The sequence below is a fragment of the Toxotes jaculatrix genome, chromosome 18 (genome assembly GCF_017976425.1).
Source record: "Toxotes jaculatrix isolate fToxJac2 chromosome 18, fToxJac2.pri, whole genome shotgun sequence".
Taxonomy (NCBI): Eukaryota; Metazoa; Chordata; class Actinopteri; family Toxotidae; genus Toxotes; species Toxotes jaculatrix.
In genome coordinates, this window is record NC_054411.1 from 13,101,778 (window position 1) to 13,125,436 (window position 23,659).

General features: G+C 37.3%; 3 protein-coding genes and 1 gene segment (V, D, J or C); all 4 read right to left on the bottom strand.

Moving 5' to 3' along the window:
* The window catches only part of LOC121197996 (immunoglobulin mu heavy chain-like), a 180,519-nt gene that overhangs the window by 24,866 nt on the left and 131,994 nt on the right, over nt 1-23,659 (bottom strand). Inside the window, exon 3 of the mRNA XM_041061787.1 lies at nt 19,032-19,044. Coding sequence (XP_040917721.1) covers nt 19,032-19,044 — 13 coding nt within the window. The remainder of the gene's footprint in view (nt 1-19,031; nt 19,045-23,659) is intronic.
* The window catches only part of LOC121197979, an 83,932-nt gene that overhangs the window by 17,458 nt on the left and 42,815 nt on the right, over nt 1-23,659 (bottom strand). Inside the window, 1 exon segment of the C gene segment in view lies at nt 15,322-15,369. Coding sequence covers nt 15,322-15,369 — 48 coding nt within the window.
* LOC121197976 lies at nt 166-8,413 on the bottom strand. 7 transcript variants are annotated; one of them, XM_041061775.1, is made up of 18 exons: nt 7,568-8,413; nt 7,161-7,457; nt 6,754-7,065; nt 6,367-6,651; nt 5,874-6,170; nt 5,467-5,784; nt 5,080-5,364; nt 4,587-4,883; nt 4,180-4,491; nt 3,793-4,077; nt 3,300-3,596; nt 2,893-3,204; nt 2,506-2,790; nt 2,091-2,417; nt 1,603-1,920; nt 1,054-1,341; nt 714-862; nt 166-559 (listed from the first exon to the last, which is right to left on the bottom strand). In XM_041061775.1, the coding sequence occupies exons 1-18, from the start codon at nt 7,704-7,706 to the stop codon at nt 551-553; spliced, it is 4,812 nt and encodes a 1,603-aa protein (XP_040917709.1). In that variant the 5' UTR covers nt 7,707-8,413; the 3' UTR covers nt 166-550. The 7 variants fall into 7 exon arrangements, with proteins under 7 accessions (XP_040917709.1, XP_040917707.1, XP_040917710.1 ...); XM_041061773.1 differs by having other exon boundaries at nt 6,754-7,071; XM_041061776.1 differs by having other exon boundaries at nt 5,467-5,778; nt 7,568-8,412.
* LOC121197983 (Ig heavy chain Mem5-like) overlaps nt 11,655-23,659 on the bottom strand; it is an 84,423-nt gene continuing 72,418 nt past the window's right edge. Inside the window, exons 5-8 of the mRNA XM_041061785.1 lie at nt 14,584-14,640; nt 13,403-13,726; nt 11,878-12,216; nt 11,655-11,776 (exon numbers count right to left, since the gene is read on the bottom strand). Coding sequence (XP_040917719.1) covers nt 11,885-12,216; nt 13,403-13,726; nt 14,584-14,640 — 713 coding nt within the window. The 3' untranslated portion in view covers nt 11,655-11,776; nt 11,878-11,884. The remainder of the gene's footprint in view (nt 11,777-11,877; nt 12,217-13,402; nt 13,727-14,583; nt 14,641-23,659) is intronic.

Below are 23,659 nucleotides of genomic sequence, written 5' to 3' on the forward strand. Positions count from 1 at the left end.
ATCTCTGGCACATGTGGAACTTGACGCAGTCTTTTGAACGTGAGACAGTACATTGTAGTTTTAAGTATGTGCAGACATGAAGTATTAAAATATATTTTACATCAGTATGTGTAATAATTTGTTTTATTGTAATGAATGAGGGAAATTATGACAAATTTCATTTTCCATATATGTAAATCTTTATTATTATTATTTTAAATGAGATAACAGGTCCAAGCATGGAATGTTTGTTCACTATTTTTGAATTTTTTGAAAGACTCAAATTCAGAATTAGACATTTTTTGGGGGAAACTTTTTTTTTTAATTAATTTATTTTTCTATAGTCTTTTTTCCTTTTACATATATGCATTACATACATTCCATAGCAAATGCAGTTAAACATCAAAAGGAGTGGATATGGTATAAAGGACAGTTTTGTAAAAACAGAAAGAAAGAAAAGGAAGAAGAAATTTAAAACAAAAGAAATGTAGAACTAGTCATGCCCTATGTCATCCAAAAACCTCAATGTCCACATTTGGATCATAAAATGAGATGAGTCTTGTCATCATTATCACTTTGTCTAAAAGGAAAAAAACAAACAAACATAGGGAACGTGTTAGGATTGGTGACAATATGAAACATGGCAGAGATATTAAGACCGTAAAAATCAAATAGTGAACTGCACTGGAAGATTACTTTAAAATACCATAATGAGCACAGCTGCTTTATCGTACCTTAACTATGGTAGCCACAACGCTGTAGATGACAGAGATGAGGAAAAACAGGAGAAAAGCGAAAGCCATATACCAGCTTTCCACACCTATGTCTTGAGTCACATCAGCATGCATGATATCATCGAAGAAATTACAGCGCTCCAAGGTGTCTGTGAAAGAATTGAAATGAGATTTGTCAGTGAACACTTACTGCCTTGGAAGGAGGACTGGGAGGAGATTTTAATAAAGTAATCTGCGTAGTTACCAAAGTGACTCAGAGTGTGAAATACAGTAAGTGGTTAACCTAGAATGTGCAATCTATAGTGTGCAGGAAGAGGCAGATCAATGGATGAATTAGCACCTGGTTTTGTTACATTCAGGGATAAGGTGGTGTTTGCATGTGTCACCCTGCAGGTGATGACTCCCCCAGGTAACCAGGTGATTTGAGAAAGATGAAGGCGGCTTTCGATACTGAACTTTCCGTTCTGGCCTCTTTGGGGCTCACTAGTGTTGTAGTGCAGCAGTTCCATGGATTCATCAAGAGACCAAGTGATGTTAATGGATGCAGGGCTGAAGCCAATCACCAGGCACACAAGTTCATTTGTTCCCTGGAGCAAGGTGGCTGAAGGTTTGCTGTGGGTCACTGTGGCTGGGGCAAATAGTCACAGAGGTTTGATTTACAAGTTGTGTTAAAAAGTTTCTTCACAGAAGTGGAAAGCAACATGATTTAATAAAAATAAATGATATCAGATTAATTAAGTAAGAGCAAATGTTTTGCAGACGATAGGCATCTTTTCTTCTTTACCTTTGTGACTATTTGGCAACTTTGAGACCAGAGAATAATTAGACTACGATATAATGAACAACACCAGCAAACTGCAGTTGTATTAAATAATAATTCTCAACTCACCGAACACATTCTTTATAGTGCTTTCAAAAGGAGTTTCAGATGACTCATGTCTGACAGCACAAGAATATGTAGAGCTCTTGTCTTCAGTTTTGGATACGTTTAGTCTGCTGGTCATTGAATAAGCGATGCTCCCTGAGTATTTCCATTCAGCACCGTTGGTGTAGCGAGATGATGGGAGTGTCAGGCCATTCTCCTCCCAGTACACTATGACATTGGGTGGGAAGTATCCAGAAACTAGGCAAGTAAGTGTGAGGGTGTCTGATGTAGACAGCTCAGAGGCAGTTGGTTGTATTATCTTCACTGTTGGTCTATAGAGGTCTTGAGAAACAGAGAGAAGACAACAAGCATCATGGAGAACATTATTTTTTCAGTGGTGACTTTCTGATGTAATCTTGCCTTCTGAGATTATGTTGAATCCTCTGGAAATTCAGACACAGCCATTAACAATTACAAAGAATCAACTTCATGTTTCTTATGTTTAACTCTACCTCTGCTTTTGCGTATATGGTCCTTGTAGCTCTGACTGGAGCATTGGTGCTTTCCTTCACAAGACACTTGTTTATATGCGTGCCAGTCCTCTGCTGACACATTGAGGAAACTCCGCAAAGTCTCTGTCCCATTGCTGTGACTCACTGCTGGCTCCGTGTGGACATTCAGAGAATATTTGTCCCCATCAACCTTCCAGGTAATGGAGAAATCATTAAGACGAGGGCCAACCAGAAGGCAGGTGATAGTCACCTGTTCCTTGTTGTGAAACTGCTGGAGCGGTGGTCCTTGAATGTATACACCAACTATCTGAGATGATGCTGGAATTACTGAAGAGAGGAAACATGACAGGACAGTATGAATGTAATTATTCTACACTTACTGCATCAACATGTTTATGGAAATGGTTTATTTTACCTGAACAGATGCTGATTTTCTTGCTGACATTTTTATTCAGAGACCTGTCAGACACTTGACATGTAAAGACCTTCCCTGTTTTCCACTCTGTTTGAGGGATATGAAGTTGACTGGTTACTGCCACATGTCCATCTGCTCCCATGGTGAGCTCATTGTTCAAAGAAGTTCTTTGCTGAGACTCAGGAAGCCATTTAATTTGAGGGTTGAAGCCCCATCCTGAGCATAAGAGTGTCTGTGGTCCTGACTCTTGACTGGGGACCAGAAGAAGTTCCACAGATGGATCCACTAAATGAGAGATGAGTCAGTGAATCAATGAATCAATCTGTTGATAAAGTGTGAAACGTCAAATGAGCTGTCATGAAAGGAAAGAAGGGTAACTCCTCTCACCAAAAATATTGCCAATTGGATTTGATGTGAAGCTTTTGGAAAAGCCTTGATGGACTTGGCAGGTGAAAGTTGTGTCTTTCTTCCAGTGAATTTCAGGGACAGAGAAATGTCTAGTGATAGAATGGAGGCCTGTGGCTTCAGGAAGCTCAACAAACTGTTTTTCAGAGATATCAGTATTGTTGGCCTTAAATGTGACGTAGAGGTCAGTGGAGGAGACATTTTTGATGTCACACTCAAACACAGCACTTGCACCCTTCAGCAAATCTGGGAGAGACCTCCTGATCTCCACTGATGGAGCTGTAACTGCAGACACTGGATCATACAGACAGGAAACAAAGCAGAATTATCTCCTTACAGTCAATTACAGTTATAATATGTGTGATTTTCTTGTTGTATAGTCAGCTTACCTGAAACATTCACAGTCCTCTCAGTGGATGAGAAACATCTATGTTCAACTTTACATGTCAAACTTTTCAGTTGTGTCCACTCACTTAAGGGAAAGGTCACATGACTGTTTATATGAGTTTTGTTTGCAGCATCCTCCACTGTGCTGCTTGCTACAACTTTTCCATCCATCAGCCAGGTCACCTCTGCCTTAAAAACAGTGTGGACAGAACATGTTGCTTTCACTGGTGATGTTGCCATCATGACAGTCTTGAAGCTGGGAATCTCCACATGAATTGAAGGGGGGTCGCTTGAGTAATCTGACATTGACAAGAACAAGGAGAAACAGTCATGAAGCAAGACCAAACCTTGAGTAAACTGCATCACTGTGAACAATCCTTGTTATATATTAAGACTATGATGAAGCAATACTTCAAATTCAGTTAAAACCACTGTTTGAATAGCCACACTGTTGTAGGTGGACAGTTGAGGTTGTGACCCTCCACTTATTTTTACCTGAACAGATGCTGATTTCCTTGCTGACATCTTTATTCAGAGACCTGTCAGACACTTGACATGTAAAGACTTTCCCTGTTTTCCACTCTGTTTGAGGGATATGAAGTTGACTGGTTACTGCCACATGTCCATCTGCTCCCATGGTGAGGTCATTCTTCAAAGAAGTTATTTGCTGAGACTCAGGAACCCATTTAATTTGAGGGTTGAAGCCCCATCCTGAGCATAAGAGTGTCTGTGGTCCTGACTCTTGACTGGGGACCAGAAGAAGTTCCACAGATGGATCCACTAAATGAGAGATGAGTCAGTGAATCAATGAATCAATCTATTGATAAAGTGTGAAACGTCAAATGAGCTGTCATGAATGGAAAGAAGGGTAACTCCTCTCACCAAAAATATTGCCAATTGGATTTGATGTGAAGCTTTTGGAAAAGCCTTGATGGACTTGGCAGGTGAAAGTTGTGTCTTTCTTCCAGTGAATTTCAGGGACAGAGAAATGTCTAGTGATAGAATGGAGGCCTGTGGCTTCAGGAAGCTCAACAAACTGTTTTTCAGAGATATCAGTATTGTTGGCCTTAAATGTGACGTAGAGGTCAGTGGAGGAGACATTTTTGATGTCACACTCAAACACAGCACTTGCACCCTTCAGCAAATCTGGGAGAGATCTCCTGATCTCCACTGATGGAGCTGTAACTGCAGACACTGGATCATACAGACAGGAAACAAAGCAGAATTATCTCCTTACAGTCAATTACAGTTATAATATGTGTGATTTTCTTGTTGTATAGTCAGCTTACCTGAAACATTCACAGTCCTCTCAGTGGATGAGAAACATCTATGTTCAACTTTACATGTCAAACTTTTCAGTTGTGTCCACTCACTTAAGGGAAAGGTCACATGACTGTTTATATGAGTTTTGTTTGCAGCATCCTCCACTGTGCTGCTTGCTACAACTTTTCCATCCATCAGCCAGGTCACCTCTGCCTTAAAAACAGTGTGGACAGAACATGTTGCTTTCACTGGTGATGTTGCCATCATGACAGTCTTGAAGCTGGGAATCTCCACATGAATTGAAGGGGGGTCGCTTGAGTAATCTGACATTGACAAGAACAAGGAGAAACAGTCATGAAGCAAGACCAAACCTTGAGTAAACTGCATCACTGTGAACAATCCTTGTTATATATTAAGACTATGATGAAGCAATACTTCAAATTCAGTTAAAACCACTGTTTGAATAGCCACACTGTTGTAGGTGGACAGTTGAGGTTGTGACCCTCCACTTATTTTTACCTGAACAGATGCTGATTTCCTTGCTGACATCTTTATTCAGAGACCTGTCAGACACTTGACATGTAAAGACCTTCCCTGTTTTCCACTCTGTTTGAGGGATATGAAGTTGACTGGTTACTGCCACATGTCCATCTGCTCCCATGGTGAGCTCATTGTTCAAAGAAGTTATTTGCTGAGACTCAGGAACCCATTTAATTTGAGGGTTGAAGCCCCATCCTGAGCATAAGAGTCTCTGTGGTCCTGACTCTTGACTGGGGACCAGAAGAAGTTCCACAGATGGGTCCACTAAATGAGAGATGAGTCAGTGAATCAATGAATCAATCTATTGATAAAGTGTGAAACGTCAAATGAGCTGTCATGAATGAAAAGAAGGGTAACTCCTCTCACCAAAAATATTGCCAATTGGATTTGATGTGAAGCTTTTGGAAAAGCCTTGATGGACTTTGCAGGTGAAAGTTGTGTCTTTCTTCCAGTGAATTTCAGGGACAGAGAAATGTCTAGTGATAGAATGGAGGCCTGTGGCTTCAGGAAGCTCAACAAACTGTTTTTCAGAGATATCAGTATTGTTGGCCTTAAAGGTGACGTAGAGGTCAGTGGAGGAGACATTTTTGATGTCACACTCAAACACAGCACTTGCACCCTTCAGCAAATCTGGGAGAGATCTCCTGATCTCCACTGATGGAGCTGTAACTGCAGACACTGGATCTTACAGACAGGAAACAAAGCAGAGTTATCTCCTTACAGTCAATTACAGATATGATAGGTATGATTTTCTTGTTGTATAGTCAGCTTACCTGAAACATTCACAGTCCTCTCAGTGGATGAGAAACATCTATGTTCAACTTTACATGTCAAACTTTTCAGTTGTGTCCACTCACTTAAGGGAAAGGTCACATGACTGTTTATATGAGTTTTGTTTGCAGCATCCTCCACTGTGCTGCTTGCTACAACTTTTCCATCCATCAGCCAGGTCACCTCTGCCTTAAAAACAGTGTGGACAGAACATGTTGCTTTCACTGGTGATGTTGCCATCATGACAGTCTTGAAGCTGGGAATCTCCACATGAATTGAAGGGGGGTCGCTTGAGTAAACTGACAGTGACAAGAACAAGGAGAAACAATCACGAAGCAAGACCAAACCTTGAGTAAAATGCATCACTGTGAACAATCCTTGTTATATATTAAGACTATGATGAAGCAATACTTCAAATTCAGTTAAAACCACTGTTTGAATAGCCACACTGTTGTAGGTGGACAGTTGAGGTTGTGACCCTCCACTTATTTTTACCTGAACAGATGCTGATTTCCTTGCTGACATCTTTATTCAGAGACCTGTCAGACACTTGACATGTAAAGACCTTCCCTGTTTTCCACTCTGTTTGAGGGATATGAAGTTGACTGGTTACTGCCACATGTCCATCTGCTCCCATGGTGAGCTCATTGTTCAAAGAAGTTATTTGCTGAGACTCAGGAACCCATTTAATTTGAGGGTTGAAGCCCCATCCTGAGCATAAGAGTCTCTGTGGTCCTGACTCTTGACTGGGGACCAGAAGAAGTTCCACAGATGGGTCCACTAAATGAGAGATGAGTCAGTGAATCAATGAATCAATCTATTGATAAAGTGTGAAACGTCAAATGAGCTGTCATGAATGGAAAGAAGGGTAACTCCTCTCACCAAAAATATTGCCAATTGGATTTGATGTGAAGCTTTTGGAAAAGCCTTGATGGACTTTGCAGGTGAAAGATGTGTCTTTCTTCCAGTGATTTTCAGGGACAGAGAAATGTCTAGTGATAGAATGGAGGCCTGTGGCTTCAGGAAGCTCAACAAACTGTTTTTCAGAGATATCAGTATTGTTGGCCTTAAAGGAGACGTAGAGGTCAGTGGAGGAGACATTTTTGATGTCACACTCAAACACAGCACTTGCACCCTTCAGCAAATCTGGGAGAGATCTCCTGATCTCCACTGATGGAGCTGTAACTGCAGACACTGGATCTTACAGACAGGAAAGAAAGCAGAATTATCTCCTTACAGTCAATTACAGTTATAATATGTGTGATTTTCTTGTTGTATAGTCAGCTTACCTGAAACATTCACAGTCCTCTCAGTGGATGAGAAACACCTATGTTCAGCTTTACATGTCAAACGATTCAGTTGTTTCCACTCACTTAAGGGAAAGGTCACATGACTGATTATATGAGTTTTATTTGCAGCCTCTTCCACTTTGCTACTTTCTACAACGTTTCCATCCATCTGCCAGGTCACCTCTGCCTTAAAAACAGTGTGGACAGAACATGTTGCTTTCACTGGTGATGTTGCCATCATGACAGTCTTGAAGCTGGGAATCTCCACATGAATTGACGGAGAGCTGTTTGCTTGGACTGTAGGAAAAATCATGTTTTTTAATCACTTTAAAATATCTTTATAGCAGCATGCATTTTTTTCTTAAAACATTTATAACAGTCATCTTCATATTGTGCAACATACTTACTTTTACAAATATTTATTGTCTCTTGAAATTCAGTATCATTGTGAGTGGCCTTGCATGTGAAATTTGAGCCGGTTTCCCACTCTGCCATATTTGGCTCAATCTCACTGCTTAGACTGAAGGTTTTGTTCTTTGTCTCCATACTCTGCAGTTTCCTTTCAGTTGTTGCAGTTTTTAGAGGTTGGTTGTCCCGTTGCCACTCCACATTCAGTTTGTCTGGAAAGAAGTCACTTAGGGTGCAGATGAGTCTGACTGGTGAGGCCCCCCATTCACCTTGCCAGACATGGTGCAGTGTGATTTTTGGAGAGTTAACTCGCCGTCCTGAGATAGAGCAGAGATTTACTTGTCTCGTTCTAAATGTTAGATGTAAACATATTAAATTATGAGCTGAATTTGGTTTCTTCAGTTATACATACCTTCAGATTGTGGTCAATTAACCACCTGCATATTTTCAGTTCTATGTGCAATATTTTAGTATTTAAGCTAGATGGCAGAGTCATACTTTTATAGTGACTGGTGTCTTAAAGTCAGGTGGAGATGGGGCTGGAAGTCTGTTGCACAGATGTTGCGGCATGACAGGGCAGAGTGATCAGGGTTAGCAGCAAGCGGAAGCACTGAGTAACACACAGGTCCCAAAAAGGGCCAAAACACAGAAGTGAAACAATACACGGAGCAACGGTGCATCTCAGACACCAGGTGTGAGGAGTGGTTATGCCAGTAAGAGAAACAGAGAGCAAATTTAAATATCTCATATCAGTTTACATATGTTTTCACATAGATTTCATGAGACTTCTCATGGCTTTGCTAAAGGTTTTCATTTTCATGTCTATTAATAACAGATCCGAAAATTGAGCGACTGTAAAGTCTCCAAATTTACATGTTGAGAGGAACAAGGGTTGTTTTTTCCAGGTTCTGGGGAGGTGGTAAGCATAACATCTTGTTATATAATAAAAAAAAAAGAAATAAATAAGAAGGATAAAATGTTAAAGAGAACTTTTATGAATATTGTTTTAAACATTCATGAACGTAACAACACAATACAAATATTTTCAAAATAATAGAACAAGGAAATAGTTGGAGTAGCAAAATCAGTTATCTTCACTTAAACTTTTATTTTAAAAAAGACACAATACTCTGTAATTAAAATGAAAAATTAAAATGAAAACAAGGACAATTGTGATTACTTACATAATACTATGAGTTCATAAGAGAGAAAATGATTTTTTTCCTTTTTTAAGAGGTTTGCTTTGTTTCATTTAACCTGAAACGACAGAAAACAACACAAAAAATATATATTAATAATTTCACACCAAAGTGATCAAATCTCTTGCTATTTGTTGCCACACAAAGGTGTGTTTATGCTGGAAATATTGTATAAGACCAATCTATGCACATGCCAGTTACAGTATTGCTGTACCATAAAATATTATAATACAGACATAAATGCTCAATGCTGGCCTGACCTCTTTAAAATAAATAAATAAAAGTTAAACTAAAAATAAAACTTTTCTGTTAAATAAATGAATAAACCTAAATATTTCTTTTATCTTAAGGTCTTTTTCGAGTCAGCTCTTTATTGAGACATTTTAAAATAAATATGTATGGTACAAATAGTTTTGCTGTGTCTGGCTTCTTTTGTAGTTTGTTGTTTGTATTTGATAAATTAATTCATTTAGACTTGTGAGAAGAAAATATTTGATCTTAGTTCTAAACACAAGCAGAGTAACAATAACAGCAAGAGACGTACTTCAGTTTGCTATAATGGCCTTGAAATTTACAATTGTTGGGGTCAAAATGTTAAATTTACAGGTTAAATGAAACAAGATTTGCCTTGTTTCATTTAACCTGAGAAGACAGAAAATAACAAAAAATATGAATTAGTAATTTTGCAACAAAATTATCAAATGTTTTGCTTGTTGTTGCCACAGAAATGTGTGTTTATACTAGAAATGTGGTATATGACCATTGTATGCACATGATAGTTATATTAACATCATTATATTAAGGTCTTTTTCAAGTCAGCTCAGCTTTGATATTATTGAGTGAAATACTGCACCATTCACGCACTTTACAGATAAGTTTTAAAATAAATATACAGGGGACAAATACATAGGTATTTTGTTGTATCTGGCTTCTTTTGTTGTTTGTATTTGATAAATTAATTCACTTACAAACTTATGAAAAGAAAATATTTCATGCTAGTTCTAAACTCACAAACACAGTAACAATAACAGCAAGTGACGTACTTCAGTTTGCTATAATGGCCTTGAAATGTACAATTGTTGGGGTCAAAATGTTAAATTGTTGAGAAGACATAACTCAATATACCACAGGACGCCATCAAGTTAATTCATCATCTTTCAAGTAATGTCATAGTTATTTTGATGTTAATCTGTGCACAAGTTGAATATGCAAACTCACTGTTACCTTGAAAGCAGTAGTTCCAATGGTGAACAACAGAGTGATGAGGAAGAGCAGGATGAAGGTGAGCGCAGTGCTTCCCATGTTATCTTCTTCTGCCTCCATGACACTGTCCGTTTGGTTGTTATTTACAATCAGGATGTAATCTGGATGTAATGTGCAATAATTATTCAGTTAATACCTGGGACAGTCCACACACAGCTTTGAACAAAAGCTCAAGAAACAATGACCAATACATTCTATTATTGAGCTGCAGCATTTTATAGCTTCAGAGGTTAGAGTGGATTCACTCAGTAAACCAGTCAGTCAGTCAGTCAGTCAGTCCATGTATTAAAATGACAACCATACAAAACCTAATAGTTTTGCATGTCCTTCTAAAACGTTAATTGTGTTGATTACAGTGGTCCTACAGTGATGCTGACTTGCTTTTAAAAGACCCCATTAAAGGTGTGGAATGCATGACTTGGCTTGTGACTCAGTATATTCATCATTTGACTGAGAGACCACAGAGCTGGAGTTAGTCCTGAAACAATAATCTGTGTTGTGTTGGGGATGCAAGGCCCAGTAGAGTTAAACACGTGTAAACAAAGACAAGTCACAAACAAAGATTTACATGAATGTTTGACCAAAGTTATTGGGTTGTGGTGCAACATTTTTCTATTGATTACAGTAAGTTTGATATATATTGTTGTGCTTTAAAAGAGAAACATGTCAATAACTACAGCTAGTTTGTGTTGCATTAGGATAGCACTGTTACTGTGCACTTACAATTAACTTGTACCTCAAAATATTGGTTGAATTAGGACATGACATGCATGCGACAAACAACAACAGAGTTGCAAAGAGCTTTTTTTTTATTTTGATTTTGAATCTGCATTAAAGAGACAAACACAATGTCATATCACAAGCAACAAACATTAAACAACAAACAGCAGAACACACAGCGACACAAAATAACATCTAATGGGCCTTGCATGTTTCAGGGATGTTCATGTTGAGGTTGACCAGGTTGGTATTTTCAAATGTTCTTTGTCCAGTGGATCTGACAATGGCCCTAGTGCTGTTAGCCACAGATTCATGGTAAACTACACAGCTGTACACCACGCCATTGTTTTTCCACTGCTCAAGGCTGAGTGATAACTGGCCATAAGCAGAATAGGATCCATTGTTTTCTACAGAGTCTGTGGTACTGAAGTCGTACTTTGAGTCTGCTGGCTCGTCATCAACAAGCCAAGAGATGAACACCTCCTGAGGGTAGAAGTCTTTCACATAGCAAGTCAGGGTCACCATGTCTTTGCTAGTCTGTTCTAGTGGTGGTAGCATAAACACCGAAGGACGCTGAGTCTGTCCTCCTGCAAGCATGAGAGAACAGTTAGGCCTCCTGCCACATGTAGAACTATGTTTGATAGTGTGACAAGAGGAGTTAAACACAGGCTTTTAGTGATGCTTTCAGTGCACAATTGCTGAATTGTCTTACCAATATTCCTCTCATATCTGGTCTTCAGTGGCTCATACCAATCTTTATGTTCAACAACGCAGGAGCGCTTTACTCCCTGGGTCCATTCTTCAAACGTGATCTCAAGTGGAAGGGTAAATGTGCCCTTTGCTCCTTTAGGGGGAGTCATTACAGCATCAGCCATTTCATCTCCATCCTGGTTCTCCCAATAAATTTTCTCAACAGATGGCCTGTTTATCTTGACTTCACATTTTATATATCCTTTTTTGTGTACGAGCAGATCCTCTGTTGCGGGGCCTTCGATCTTTACATCCACGTCTGGCTCAATACATGGTGTGTTACCTGAGTGAGAAATCAATGAACAATTATTGAACAGAAATGAAACGCAAAATCATTGAAAATGATTTAAAATTTTCAACAATATTTCAGAGAAATGTTGAAATTTACTCACCAATACAACCGTTGTAGATCACAGTTGAATTAACTTCTGCACCATTTTTCCCCTTAAACTTACATGTAAACTTAACACCAGCAGGCAAATCAGTGGACTGCACTTTGAGAAAACTTGCTGCACTGTACAGCTTAGTTCCATTTGCCAACGTTTCCTCCCCAGTAGGTGTTTTGACCTCATATATTTTCTTGGTGATTTCCTCTCCATTTTGCAGCCATTCAATCTCATAATCTTTGGGTGAAAATTCTTTGGCAAAGCAGGAGAAGGAAGCCTGATCTCCCTCATCAGAGGCGGAAGCCAACAATTCACTTGGCAACTTTACCACTGAAAAACAAACACATACACAAATATATGTATGCAGAAGCAGGGTATAATATCCATATAAACCTATATATGCAGAAGCAAAGATGAACAATGAGCTACAATTTTCATGTGATCTAGATTTATTATAGCCTGTAGAATGTAACTGAGTTTATGACTCTACTGTATGTTATGCAACATGCACACACAAACTTCTCAAATTAACTGTAGCTTGTTACTAAAGTGTGCAGAAAGAGTCATAAGGAAAATTTGTTTTTTATAGTAAAAATGCCTAATTGAACAGCTGAGCTTGAATTCTTGCTTCTGCATATACATTGAATTTTCAGGCAAGCAAAGACAGACTTAATGTGAATGTTAATTATCAACATACAGTGAAAGTAGAGGCAGAATTGGAAGAATTGGGGTTATGCAAACAGATGGAAAGAAGCAGAGCCCAGTGCAATAATCATTTTTAGACAGGTGCAGAGGACATTTATATTAGGAAAGAATAAAATAGACTGAGTCAAAAGGTGAATATACATGAGCAAGCTTCAGCCTTCTCATTCCAACTCACTGTTTGCTTTTCCTGCAAGGCCTACTTGGTATGAAATATAAAATTGTTAAGTACATTTCTCCTTATTTAATTTTGCAAAAGTATTATTTCCTTTTTCTGCTGTCTTATGTGTTTCTGGTGGTTTTGATGGACAGATTGGAGTATAATTGTTTCTAAAACAGTTAAACCAATCATGTTGTCTTTTTTGTTCACAGTGAGCAGCTGGAGATGAATATGGTGAAGTCTGTATCTAATAATACTTCTCAGAAAATAATACAAATGAACTTTTTGTAGACAAATTACACCAATAGCATTTATATATGACCATCATAAGTTGCCTAGTAGTACTTGATTAGTAGAAATGTATTTGTTTACTGTAAAATCTACAAGTGTCTTTGACTAAGGGTGTTCTGGTTGATACTGTATTCTACCTTAGTTTAATCCCTGTATTTTACCAATGAAATATTACATCATTTATCAGTTATTATTACCAAACTGTTTGTACATTGTAACATTCTGTAATTAATACATTTAATTTGAAAACATAAAACTTGTTGCCCAATTTGAAAGTACGCTAACATCTCTGCCATGTAAAACTACTAGAATTCAAATCAGCTACTGAAAAGGCATTTATTTAAGACTTAGCATAGGTCTTACGTGGTGGTGGTGTTGGTGGTGCTGGTGGTTTTGGTGAAGGGATGTCAGCTTGTGCATTTCCCGCAGCATGTGTCACAGCACACTGCAAAGTGTTTTCATTCCAGTCCTGTCTCCTCACTTGGATTTGACTGGCTCCTGTGTAGGCATTGCCTTTCTGTACTGGAGGGTACTGAATGAAGTCCGTCAAGGCAGCCCCATTTTTGTTCCATGTGAAAGTCAGTGAGGAGGGTGTGAAGCCGGTGGCAAGGCAGCCAAGAGTGACCATGTCTCCAGTCCCAGAACCACATGGTGTCAGAGGAAACACAGTTGGTCGGGTTGAAGTTGCTAAGAAAGGAAAGACAAAACGTGTAACTAAAATACTAAATGAAAAACACAAGACACATTTTTCACCAAGCATTAGTTAAAACAGAGAGAAGTCGGTTGAGCTGATTCAGTAGTGTAACAAAGCACAGCATGGAAGGCATTACCTTTAAAATGTTGAATGTGGAAATTTCTAGTAAGCTCCATACACAGACCTTTATGTTTCTCTACTCCTTTTATCTCGAGTTATTCTGTTGCGCTAAAATTAAGCTCCCTCAGTTATATTATGTGGGGTAGTTTTGTGTTATTCTAGTTATAAATGGGTAAATTACTTTAAATGCATAACTTTGACAAAATTCATTAGTCTTTTTTTTTTTTAATTTAACGGAAGCAAGGCGTAAAGTCAGTAAACAATCATTAAGTAGGTTGATGGCATATTTGTACAAAAGCATATTATTTTTGTTGAGTTTCAGCAGTTACATTTGAGATTAAATAGTGTTCTTACCTGATGAAACGGTTACCATTGTACCCTTTCCCCAGTAGTCAAAAACTCCGTAGTAACACAGTACTGAATCTACTTAGTTTGTAGTATGAAAAGGCTACATCTACAAATGGCGAGCGTAAAAAATTTAGCTTAACATTTATGTAACCCCACTGTTGTAAAATCCACTTAAATGACGGAAAACACAGCAGCCATAATTATCTATCAGTGTGTTCTACTGAGAATATTGCTGTTTGACTTTTTACAGTACATACTGTGTTAAAACAATGCCCTTTTGAATTGAGACTCGACATGATGAGAAGTTAGAGTATAACTTAAACATGACACTTCAAAGTCTGAATCATATCCTACTGTAGATTTGAAATGGTACAAATCTTACCTGGTGACACTGTTACCATAGTGCCTTTTCCCCAGTAGTCGAAAGCCCAGTAGTCACAGTTAAGAGACTCAATTCACACTTCTCACAAAAACTCATTACTCCAGTAACCCATTAGTTCATGTTATACAGTTTGGTTTCAGCAACAGTTAAAATCAAAGTAGAATGCACAAGTGTTGATAGACTAATGTTCCAACCAAACTAAACAGCTAAGAGTTTTAAACTTTTGGCAAATTCATTGCCGGTTACAAAATACTGTTGGCTGTCTTATCAATGGCCAATGGTTGTGAGTCCATGAAAATGATGATATATATTTCAGTGATGTGATTAGGAATTTCTCTGTCTTGTCAGAAACAATAAAATTACGTACCTGAGGTGACGGTGACCATAGTGCCTTTTCCCCAGTAGTCAAAAGCGTAGTCACAGTGTAACAAATTATTAAGCACTGCATACAAAAACCTGTTCCCAGATATCTACCATTTCCATAGCAGGTTATTTCATGACAATCTACCCTCTGACACATTTCCTCGGCCTTTGCAGAAAAGGATTCGGAAGATGGAACCGAACATGGTTTTCACCAGCAAAGTTTAAATTGAATCTATGGATTATGAAGCATTTCTTTACAGTATTCTAGAAATGAATGACCTGCATGGTGTCACAACTTCACAACTGTAATCCTCAAAAATACAAAAAATGTTTTTATATAAAACTTTATGCATAGAAAGAAAAAGATTGTCTTACCTGATGTGACTGTGACCATCGTGCCTTTTCCCCAGTAGTCAAAAGCATCATCACAGTACAATACAGCAACATATCCAACATACAAAAACTAGCACCTCAAGCTTTTGTTGCCACTGTAAATATTCTATATTAAACAGTGTAATCATCACATTTTCAAAATGAAGACAATAAAAACTTCTTTTACCTGATGTGACAGTCACCATTGTTCCTTTTCCCCAGTAGTCAAAGTAATCGTCACAGTGACAGGTTTCAATAGCACTTCAGTGCAAAAATATTTCACAGGTTGTATCTTCTAATAATTTATGAAACTTAATCAGTAAAGACCTTTATGTACCTAAACTTTATTCTGTGCTTTTGTTTTTTTTTCCTGCAGATTACATCCTAGTTTAAGTGCATTTTAAACCAACATAAATTTAACATTAAACCAGAAAAATGGTAATTGTCGTCACCCAAAATATATGAAATTGTTACTCACCAGAAGTTACTGTGACTTGTGTCCCTTTTCCCCAGTAGTCAAAGTAGCCATCACAGCGATATATAACACTTTGCTCCTAATACAAATTCTTAACATGTTGTTTAAACCAAAAAATGTAAACAGGTTTCAATGACAAAGCAATTCCTGCTTTACCATTCCCCTTGAGATATTAATATCCTGTGGTCTGGGTTACATAAAGTTAAGTGTGTTTGCCAACAGTTAGTGACCACTTCCTCTTTATCAGACCCTCCCTTCAGCTCCAGTTCCTGCAGCATGGAGTTCACACAACCAGATACACTGGATTCAGCCAAATTATTTTAAGCTTGATCTACTTTAATCAGTCTTCTCAGTAAAATTAAAAAAAAATCAACCAGCTGCAGCTGTTTTGCCCATATTCAGGCAAAAGACTCATTTGCCAGTTAGTAATTCAACGATCCATATTAGCCCCTTTTCACAAGTTTTTTTCTTATTTATTATAATATTTACTTTGTCAACAAAATGGCTATTGTTCAGGAAGTGCCTTTGACAAGAAGGAAAAGAAAACAAGAAGGAAACCACCACAACATAAAACAGAGCCTTAAGAGTTGTTTGCTTTACCTGTGACCACTACATCACACACTCATATTTGTAGGACAGACAGGTGTGGGATTTGCAGATGTGTGATTCATTGTTTTTTTGTAACCATACTAGTGGTGTGGTTCTATGGATGGTAATGGCGTTCTTTTGTTGCCATCTGCTATTCAGTGTATTGTCAGTGAATATTTGCAGTCAGTCATGGTCCCCATGGGATGAATCCTACAGACTTTGTGATTCCCTGACTTTTTCTCTTGCACTACCAGCAGCTAAAAGCTGAAGTAATCCAGTGAAAAAATCTCATCATCTATCTAGATTGGCATGCATCTTGGTGCAAACACCCATGTTCTGAGATTAATCTGAAATGTACTCACTCAGCTATAATATGGTTTCTACATTATATATGCTGATATATAATAATAATAATAATAATATCTCAGAGCTGCTAGTGTGGACTGTAGTTGAGTATCTGTCCAGTGCTGCTGACATTGTATAATAAGTGCAACAGAACTGATAAAACACTCACTCTGTGAACATGTCTGCTCACCTCCTATTAGTTGCTTGGGGGCACCTATTAGAAACATGCTTATAGGTTCATTGGTTTGTGTAATGCTTGTGATTGCAGAATGCTTAGAATAATATTAATGCCATCTTTTTAACATGCAGAACTCCAGTAGCCTTGCACAAGAAAAACAAAGCAAGACCCAGTTTAAAGCTGATGTTGTTGATTAATAAAACAGGATCTAGCTTTCTGTAATTTTCCAACTACAGAGGCGGACTATAGCGGTCAATATTTAGTGAAATACTCATATAATTTTCTAACTTTTCTTGTGATACTGGCCCACGTTTGGCATTATAACTTAAGATGTTGGTATGTCATTTTTAGCTACGCCAGCGGCATGGCTCTATAGATATGTGTATCATATCCACATTGCCCAGTGGCGTTGTCAGATTGTCTTTAGTCCACCACTTTGATCCAGACTGAAACATCTCATCAACTGAATGGACTGTCATGGCATATTGTTTGTACTGACTTTGGTATCTTCCTCTCCTCTGGTATTACTGCTTCTTCAGTTCTAGAGACTTGTTAGAGTCATCTATTGTATAGAGGGCTAAGCCACATGCAGAGCAGATACATTTATGTTAAATTACTCATCAGTTTTTCATCATGATTGTGGTAATGTTTGTTTATTGGATAATTATTGAGATTAATTAAACAGCCCTAAGTGAATGTACATTTCCATTTGTTTTCATTTCCCGTTTTGAACCTGCTTCCTGAAAGTTGATCCACATGATCTGTTGTTGATATCTGGGAGATGTGCATGTCAGCTCCTCTGCAAGTCTGCAAGAACACCCTTCTCTGTATTGGTTTGTGGACACATTTGCACATATCTTGGTTTGCTGGTTGATAATTAACATACTTAGAACTGACCATCTACTCACTTTAAAGTGGCATTAGTTGATAGTACTTGTTCAGACGGAGCAGTGGCCCAAACAAATGCTTTCTGTCAGAATTTAATTATTTAATGTGAAAACATACAAATCCACAAAGAAGCCATGCTGTAGTTTTTCTGGCCTGCTTTTTTGTTATTAGTGCTGGTCTCTGAGCCTTTTGGCTTCAGGTCTAAAGTTTCAGTTTGTTAACTGGCTGCGGAAACACCTGTTGTGGTGAAGATTGTTTCCTTTGGGTTGCATAAATATTAACCAGTAAGGATGTTGAAAACCACAGGTTCAACATGTACACATTTTCTTTGCTCTTTTGACGTCACATCTAATTTAAGTCTAACAGTATTTGAGTTTGTGTGTTAGTATAGAAATACATTTCAAGTTAGGAGTAGCAAACAGAAGTTAATGTTATAGTTAAATATGTATTGGATCCTTAATTCATGTCCATTAGCACATTTAAAACATACTGTACATTAACCTGGCACCAAGTCAAATGTAAGAGGACAAAAAACCTTGTTTGTTTTTCAGTATAAGAAATATACTTGCTGAGAAAAAGCTGACAGTTAAACCCTTCTGAGCTGTTTTTCAGGGTAAAACTGAAAGCAACACTAAATGCATTTACCCATCAACTTTTCCACAGAGCATCACCTTTTTTCAGTGTCTAATAAATTTGGAAATTTTTTTGAATATCTTCTGTGTCTTGAGGCACAGTGACTTTGGGCCTCAGCTCAGTTTAGGTTTCAGTTGAAGTTTTTGTATTGCCATGTATCACTGTGGTACCACCCCCCCAGTAACACAGATGTACATACTCATACAAAAACCTCTGCCTGATGGTACATATTATTTCCTATATTTCAGTAGTTTTTTACTCAAAAAGTATGGAATTATCAAATAACTTTTATTTAAAATTTTTGCTATTGAAACCTTTTTCTTGCTACAGTTGTTATCTTGAATTAAAACTTTGAATGTGTCCTAGTTTTCTAGTAGGAGTTATTTTGATTATTAAATCATCCTTAATTTATGACCATTAGCTCACATTTAAAACACATTTTAAGTAACATAAAATTAACAAAAACTCCTATTCCACTGAATGTCTCTTTTCCTTAGAACCTAGTGATTTTGGGAAATTACCTGATCTTATCTTTCTCTTTTTCTTGCACGTTGTGCTTCAGTTCAGCTCAGGACAGGTTTTTGTATTACTGTTTATCACTGTGCTGCCACTACCCCATACACACCAGTACACACTCATACAAAAACCTCTGCCTGATGTTGTGTTGTCATTATTTTGTACTGTTTGTACTCAGCAGGGATATTGTTATAGTTCACTGCCTTTTAACAGTAAAACTATGGAATCATATGAAAAACTAAACCTTTCAGTGTTTTAACATTTTTGCTTTTCTTAGGAAGAGCTTTCTTGGACATACAGACCTATTAACTTGTTTTCTGTTTTTTGTCATAGGATGTATCACTGTGGTTGCTGTAGTGCACTGTGATATAACCGTGTATAAAAACTCCACCCTGCTCACTGGCTACACAACCAGACAAGTGGTTTTCATACAAATAATATTAATATATATTATATATAATATATAATTAATATATAGTTTTCATGCTGTGCACACTCCTGAAAAGGGCTTCACAACAATGTTAATAATGCTATTAAACTACATTTGAATATTGTTATTGATATACATTTACACATTTTGCAGTAAAATCACTGACAAATGATGATGCGTATTTCATACCCAGTGGACTGTTTCAGGCCAAAATTATGAGTTAAGAAATATGGGTAGGAGTAGTAGTTATTTTGATAATGATATTTTGATGTGAAGCAAATAGCAAAGCTGTGACAAGGTTTGTCACAGTTCACAACAGGTTTTTGTATTATCATTTATCACTGTGGCTCCCACCCCATACACAGTGGCACGAACTCATACAAAAACCCCTGCCCGATATAGTGCATGGTTAGTTTTGTGAAATGTTTGAACTCAGCAGGCGCAATCATGAAACTGCTGTCTCCTTTTTCTCCATTTTATTGAACCTTAATTATTTTGTGTTTTTGAAAATCACATTTGTTAAAATTTGATGGTGGTTTTTAGCCATGCTAGGGGCGTTGCTCTAGAAATGGCAAAGTTGGCCTCTTGGTTGGTCTTTCCATCTCTTTGGTCCAGGCTAAAATATCTCAGCAACTATTTGATGGCTAATGACAAAATGTTTGTGCAGACATTCATGGTCCCCAGATGATGAATCCCAGTGGCTTTGCTGATCCCTTGAACGAGTAAAACTGACTTTAATGAAAACTTTGCATGGATTGCCATGGCATTTGGTATACACAGAGAGAATGATACAGATGAGTGGTGTTGGAAACATACAGGCAGCAGAAAGCAGTCTGATCTACACTAACTTGTTTTGTTTGTATCAGTAGCACACACATTTCCCTCTTAGTGGAAATAGGTTTTTGTCATAGGATTTATCATTGTGGTAGTTGTAGTACACTATGTTACAACCCTGCACAAAATCTCCAGCCTGCTCACTGGCTACCAAAACACACCAATGCTGTTATCTTAAACTTTATAAAAATGTTTGTGTGTGTGTAAGTAATGTCAAAATGAAATCATATGAATGACTTATTGTTTTTTAATTATTTATTTATTTATTTATTTAGGAGTAGTAATTTGTATATTTTACTAAAACTGCCTTCACAATTATAACACTTAACAAAAAAAATATATATAAACAGTTATTAAATAATAACATCAGCTACCCTTTCAGTGCTTTTTACTGAACTAATTACCTTTTTGAAAGGATCCCAACAGTCCTTAAAGTGTGAACAGTGACCTAACACAGTGTAAACATGAACAGTTTGAAGAGACGGAAAAAGATATATTGAAGTAAGTATGTAGAATTACACACACACACACACACGCAGGCAAGGGAATATTTGAAACACCTCTAAGTATAATGAAATACAACACCACCAATAACTGTCACCTCATAAATTACCATGGGTATGGTTTTTGTTATGGTGTGTAACACTGTGTAGTAACCCGAGCTATAATAAGTAACACAGTGACACAAGCACTTCCCAAAACCTTATTACAGTGTTTTCTGACTTGATCAGAAAAACAAAGGCGTTTTCTGTTTAACTGGTTTGATAAAGGATAGAGACGGTGATGTACGAGAACAAAAAAGAATAAAAAAAACACAACAGAGCAATTCTCTGTATATTTTGTTTAGCATGATATGATTGTGTGACATTGTACATGTTGACTGAGTTCGATCAGTGAGAGTCTGTGTACAGTCAGTGACTCGTCTTATAGCACATTCATCATTGTCCTACTGTAGTAATTGTAGGAAATGTAATTTAACAATACAGATTTATCTTTTGATGATAATGCGATATTCCCATCGGCCGTTCACTGGGAGCTTTGCTTGTATTCTGATTTACAGGAGAGATAGATGAGTTTTTAGACCATGGTTTTTGTTATGATGTGTAACACTGTGTGGTAGCTCCCGCTATAATAAGCACAGTGACAGAAGCCCTTCCCAAAACCTTACCACACAATTTTCTGACTTGGTCAGGATAACAAAAGCGTTTTCTACTGAAATGGTTTGATAAAGGACAGAGACAGTGATTTACATGAATAAATAAACATAATAGAGGAATTCTCTGTATATTTTGTTTAGCATAACATGATTCTGTCTTAATAAAGTTTCTAATAGAGCAGCTTCTACTGAAAATGTATGCTGCAATTTGGAAATACTTGTGGACATTCTTTCAAAAGAGTCCACTTGCAATTATGCACTAATAGTTTGCTTCTGGGGTTAGTGAGCTTTTTAAATCCATTAGAACTTTATATATTCATTTATTCATAAAGTCATTCATTGATTTATTTGAGAGGGCACAAAGAGGGTTGTCATCTGTAGTTATAACTATATATGTGTCCTAATATAGAAGTACAGTTAAACGTAAGGTTTACGTAATATGGGTAAGAGTAGTAGCTATTTTTATAATTAAATAATCCTCAATTTCTAACAATTATCTCACATTCAAAACACATTTTAAATAACATTAAATTAACTGAAGTGCTGACCAATCTGCTCTTTTTATATTTGTCAGTGTGTGAAATCTCTTTGCTGTTGTGAAGCAAACAGCAAAGCTTTTCTGAGGTGTGGCGATTTTCCTGTTTATTCAGAGTAAAACTGAAAAATACACCTCCATGCAAATTACTCTTCCACTGAATGTCTTCTTTCATCAAAGTCCAGTGATTTCAGGAAATTACCTGATCTTCTCTTTTTCTTGCAGTTTGTGCTTCAGTTCAATTCAGGACAGGTTTTTGTATTATCATTTATCACTCTGGTCCCCACTCCATACACAGTGGCACATACTCATACAAAAACCTCTGCCCAAAATAGTGCATGGTTAGTTTTGTGTAGTGTATGAGCAGGCACAATCATGAAATTGCTATCTGTTTTTTCTCCATTTTATATTTATTTTTTTACCCTTCAAGCTCTAATTATTTTGTGTTATACAATCACATTTATTAAAATCTGATGGTGATTTTAAGCCATGCTAGTGGTGTGGCTCTTGGGATGGTACAGTTGGCCTCTTGGTTGGTCTTTCCATCACTTTGGTCCAGGCTAAAATATCTCAACAACTATTTGATGGCTTAAGATGAAATTTTGTACAGACTTTAATGAAAACCTTTGCATGGATTGTGATGGCATTTGGTACACACACAGAGAATGATACAGGTGATTTGTGTTGGAAACATACAGACAGCAGAAAGCAGTCTGATCTACACTAACTTGTTTTGTTTGTGTCAGTACTGCACACAGTATTTCCTTCTTAATGGAAGGAGGTTTTTGTCATAGGATGCATCAGTGTGGTTGCCATAGTACACTGTGATACGACCCTGCACAAAATCTCCAGCCTGCTCTCTGGCTACAATAACACACCAGTGCTTTTATCTTAAACCTTTTTAGGAATAGTAATTTTGGATATATTACTTAAAATGGCTTCACAATTATAACAATGAACACACACACACACACAGTTATCAAATGCATTGCACAGACAAACCATGGATAAATAATTTTCACGGAATTTGAATAAGAAACAAAACTACTGTAGCATAAAACATGGTCATTAGGTTTTTTGAGGATGACACATATTTCATACTCAGTATATTTTCATACTCACTTTGGACTTATTGTCCAAATGTTGTGTGACCTAACATAAAAGTTGTCTTTAGTTTCTAATTTGAACATCATAGCAGTAGTGTTACAAGTGGTGCTGTCAGTGACATGAAAACACTTTCTATTAATTTACAGCATTAGTCCATGTTCACATTTACTGTATTTTATTACAAAGTGAATCATATGGCACGTTTACTTGGGGAACTGTGTAATAATGAGGGCAGAGCTTCTTAGGGTTGTACTGAGTGTTTACATACACCTTCCATTTACAGCATGAAGACCCTTGCCTCTCTTGAGAAGTTTTTGTAACTGTGTGAGTCACTGTGGCCATCCCAGGTCACAGTGATACATCACAATACAAAAAGCAATGCCACAGTGTAGGCGTCATACTCTTCTCTGTGCTACCCAACTGATATTATTTCTTTCTTTTATTTTTAAAGAGCAAAAATTAAAATTAAACCTTTTATGGGATGCCTTTTATGTAATGGCCACTGCAAGTACTTATTTTTCTCTTTTTATGAGTTCACATTGTTCAGTGGCTGGATTAATTAACTGGATTTGTACAGCATGTACCAGTGATTAAAGTACGTCAGGTCAGTTACTTTACAATAATAGTGAATGTTTGTGTGTGTGTTTTTTATGAAT

Bases quoted from the DNA above. Each gene is read 5' to 3' on its own strand.
- LOC121197976 (XM_041061773.1), bottom strand. From the start codon at position 7,706: ATGGAGACAAAGAACAAAACCTTCAGTCTAAGCAGTGAGATTGAGCCA. The intron at 4,492-4,586 runs GTAAGCTGACTA...TGTATGATCCAG, and splicing joins GAGGACTGTGAATGTTTCAG to TGTCTGCAGTTACAGCTCCA. The intron at 1,921-2,090 runs GTAGAGTTAAAC...CTGTTTCTCAAG, and splicing joins CCATATACGCAAAAGCAGAG to ACCTCTATAGACCAACAGTG.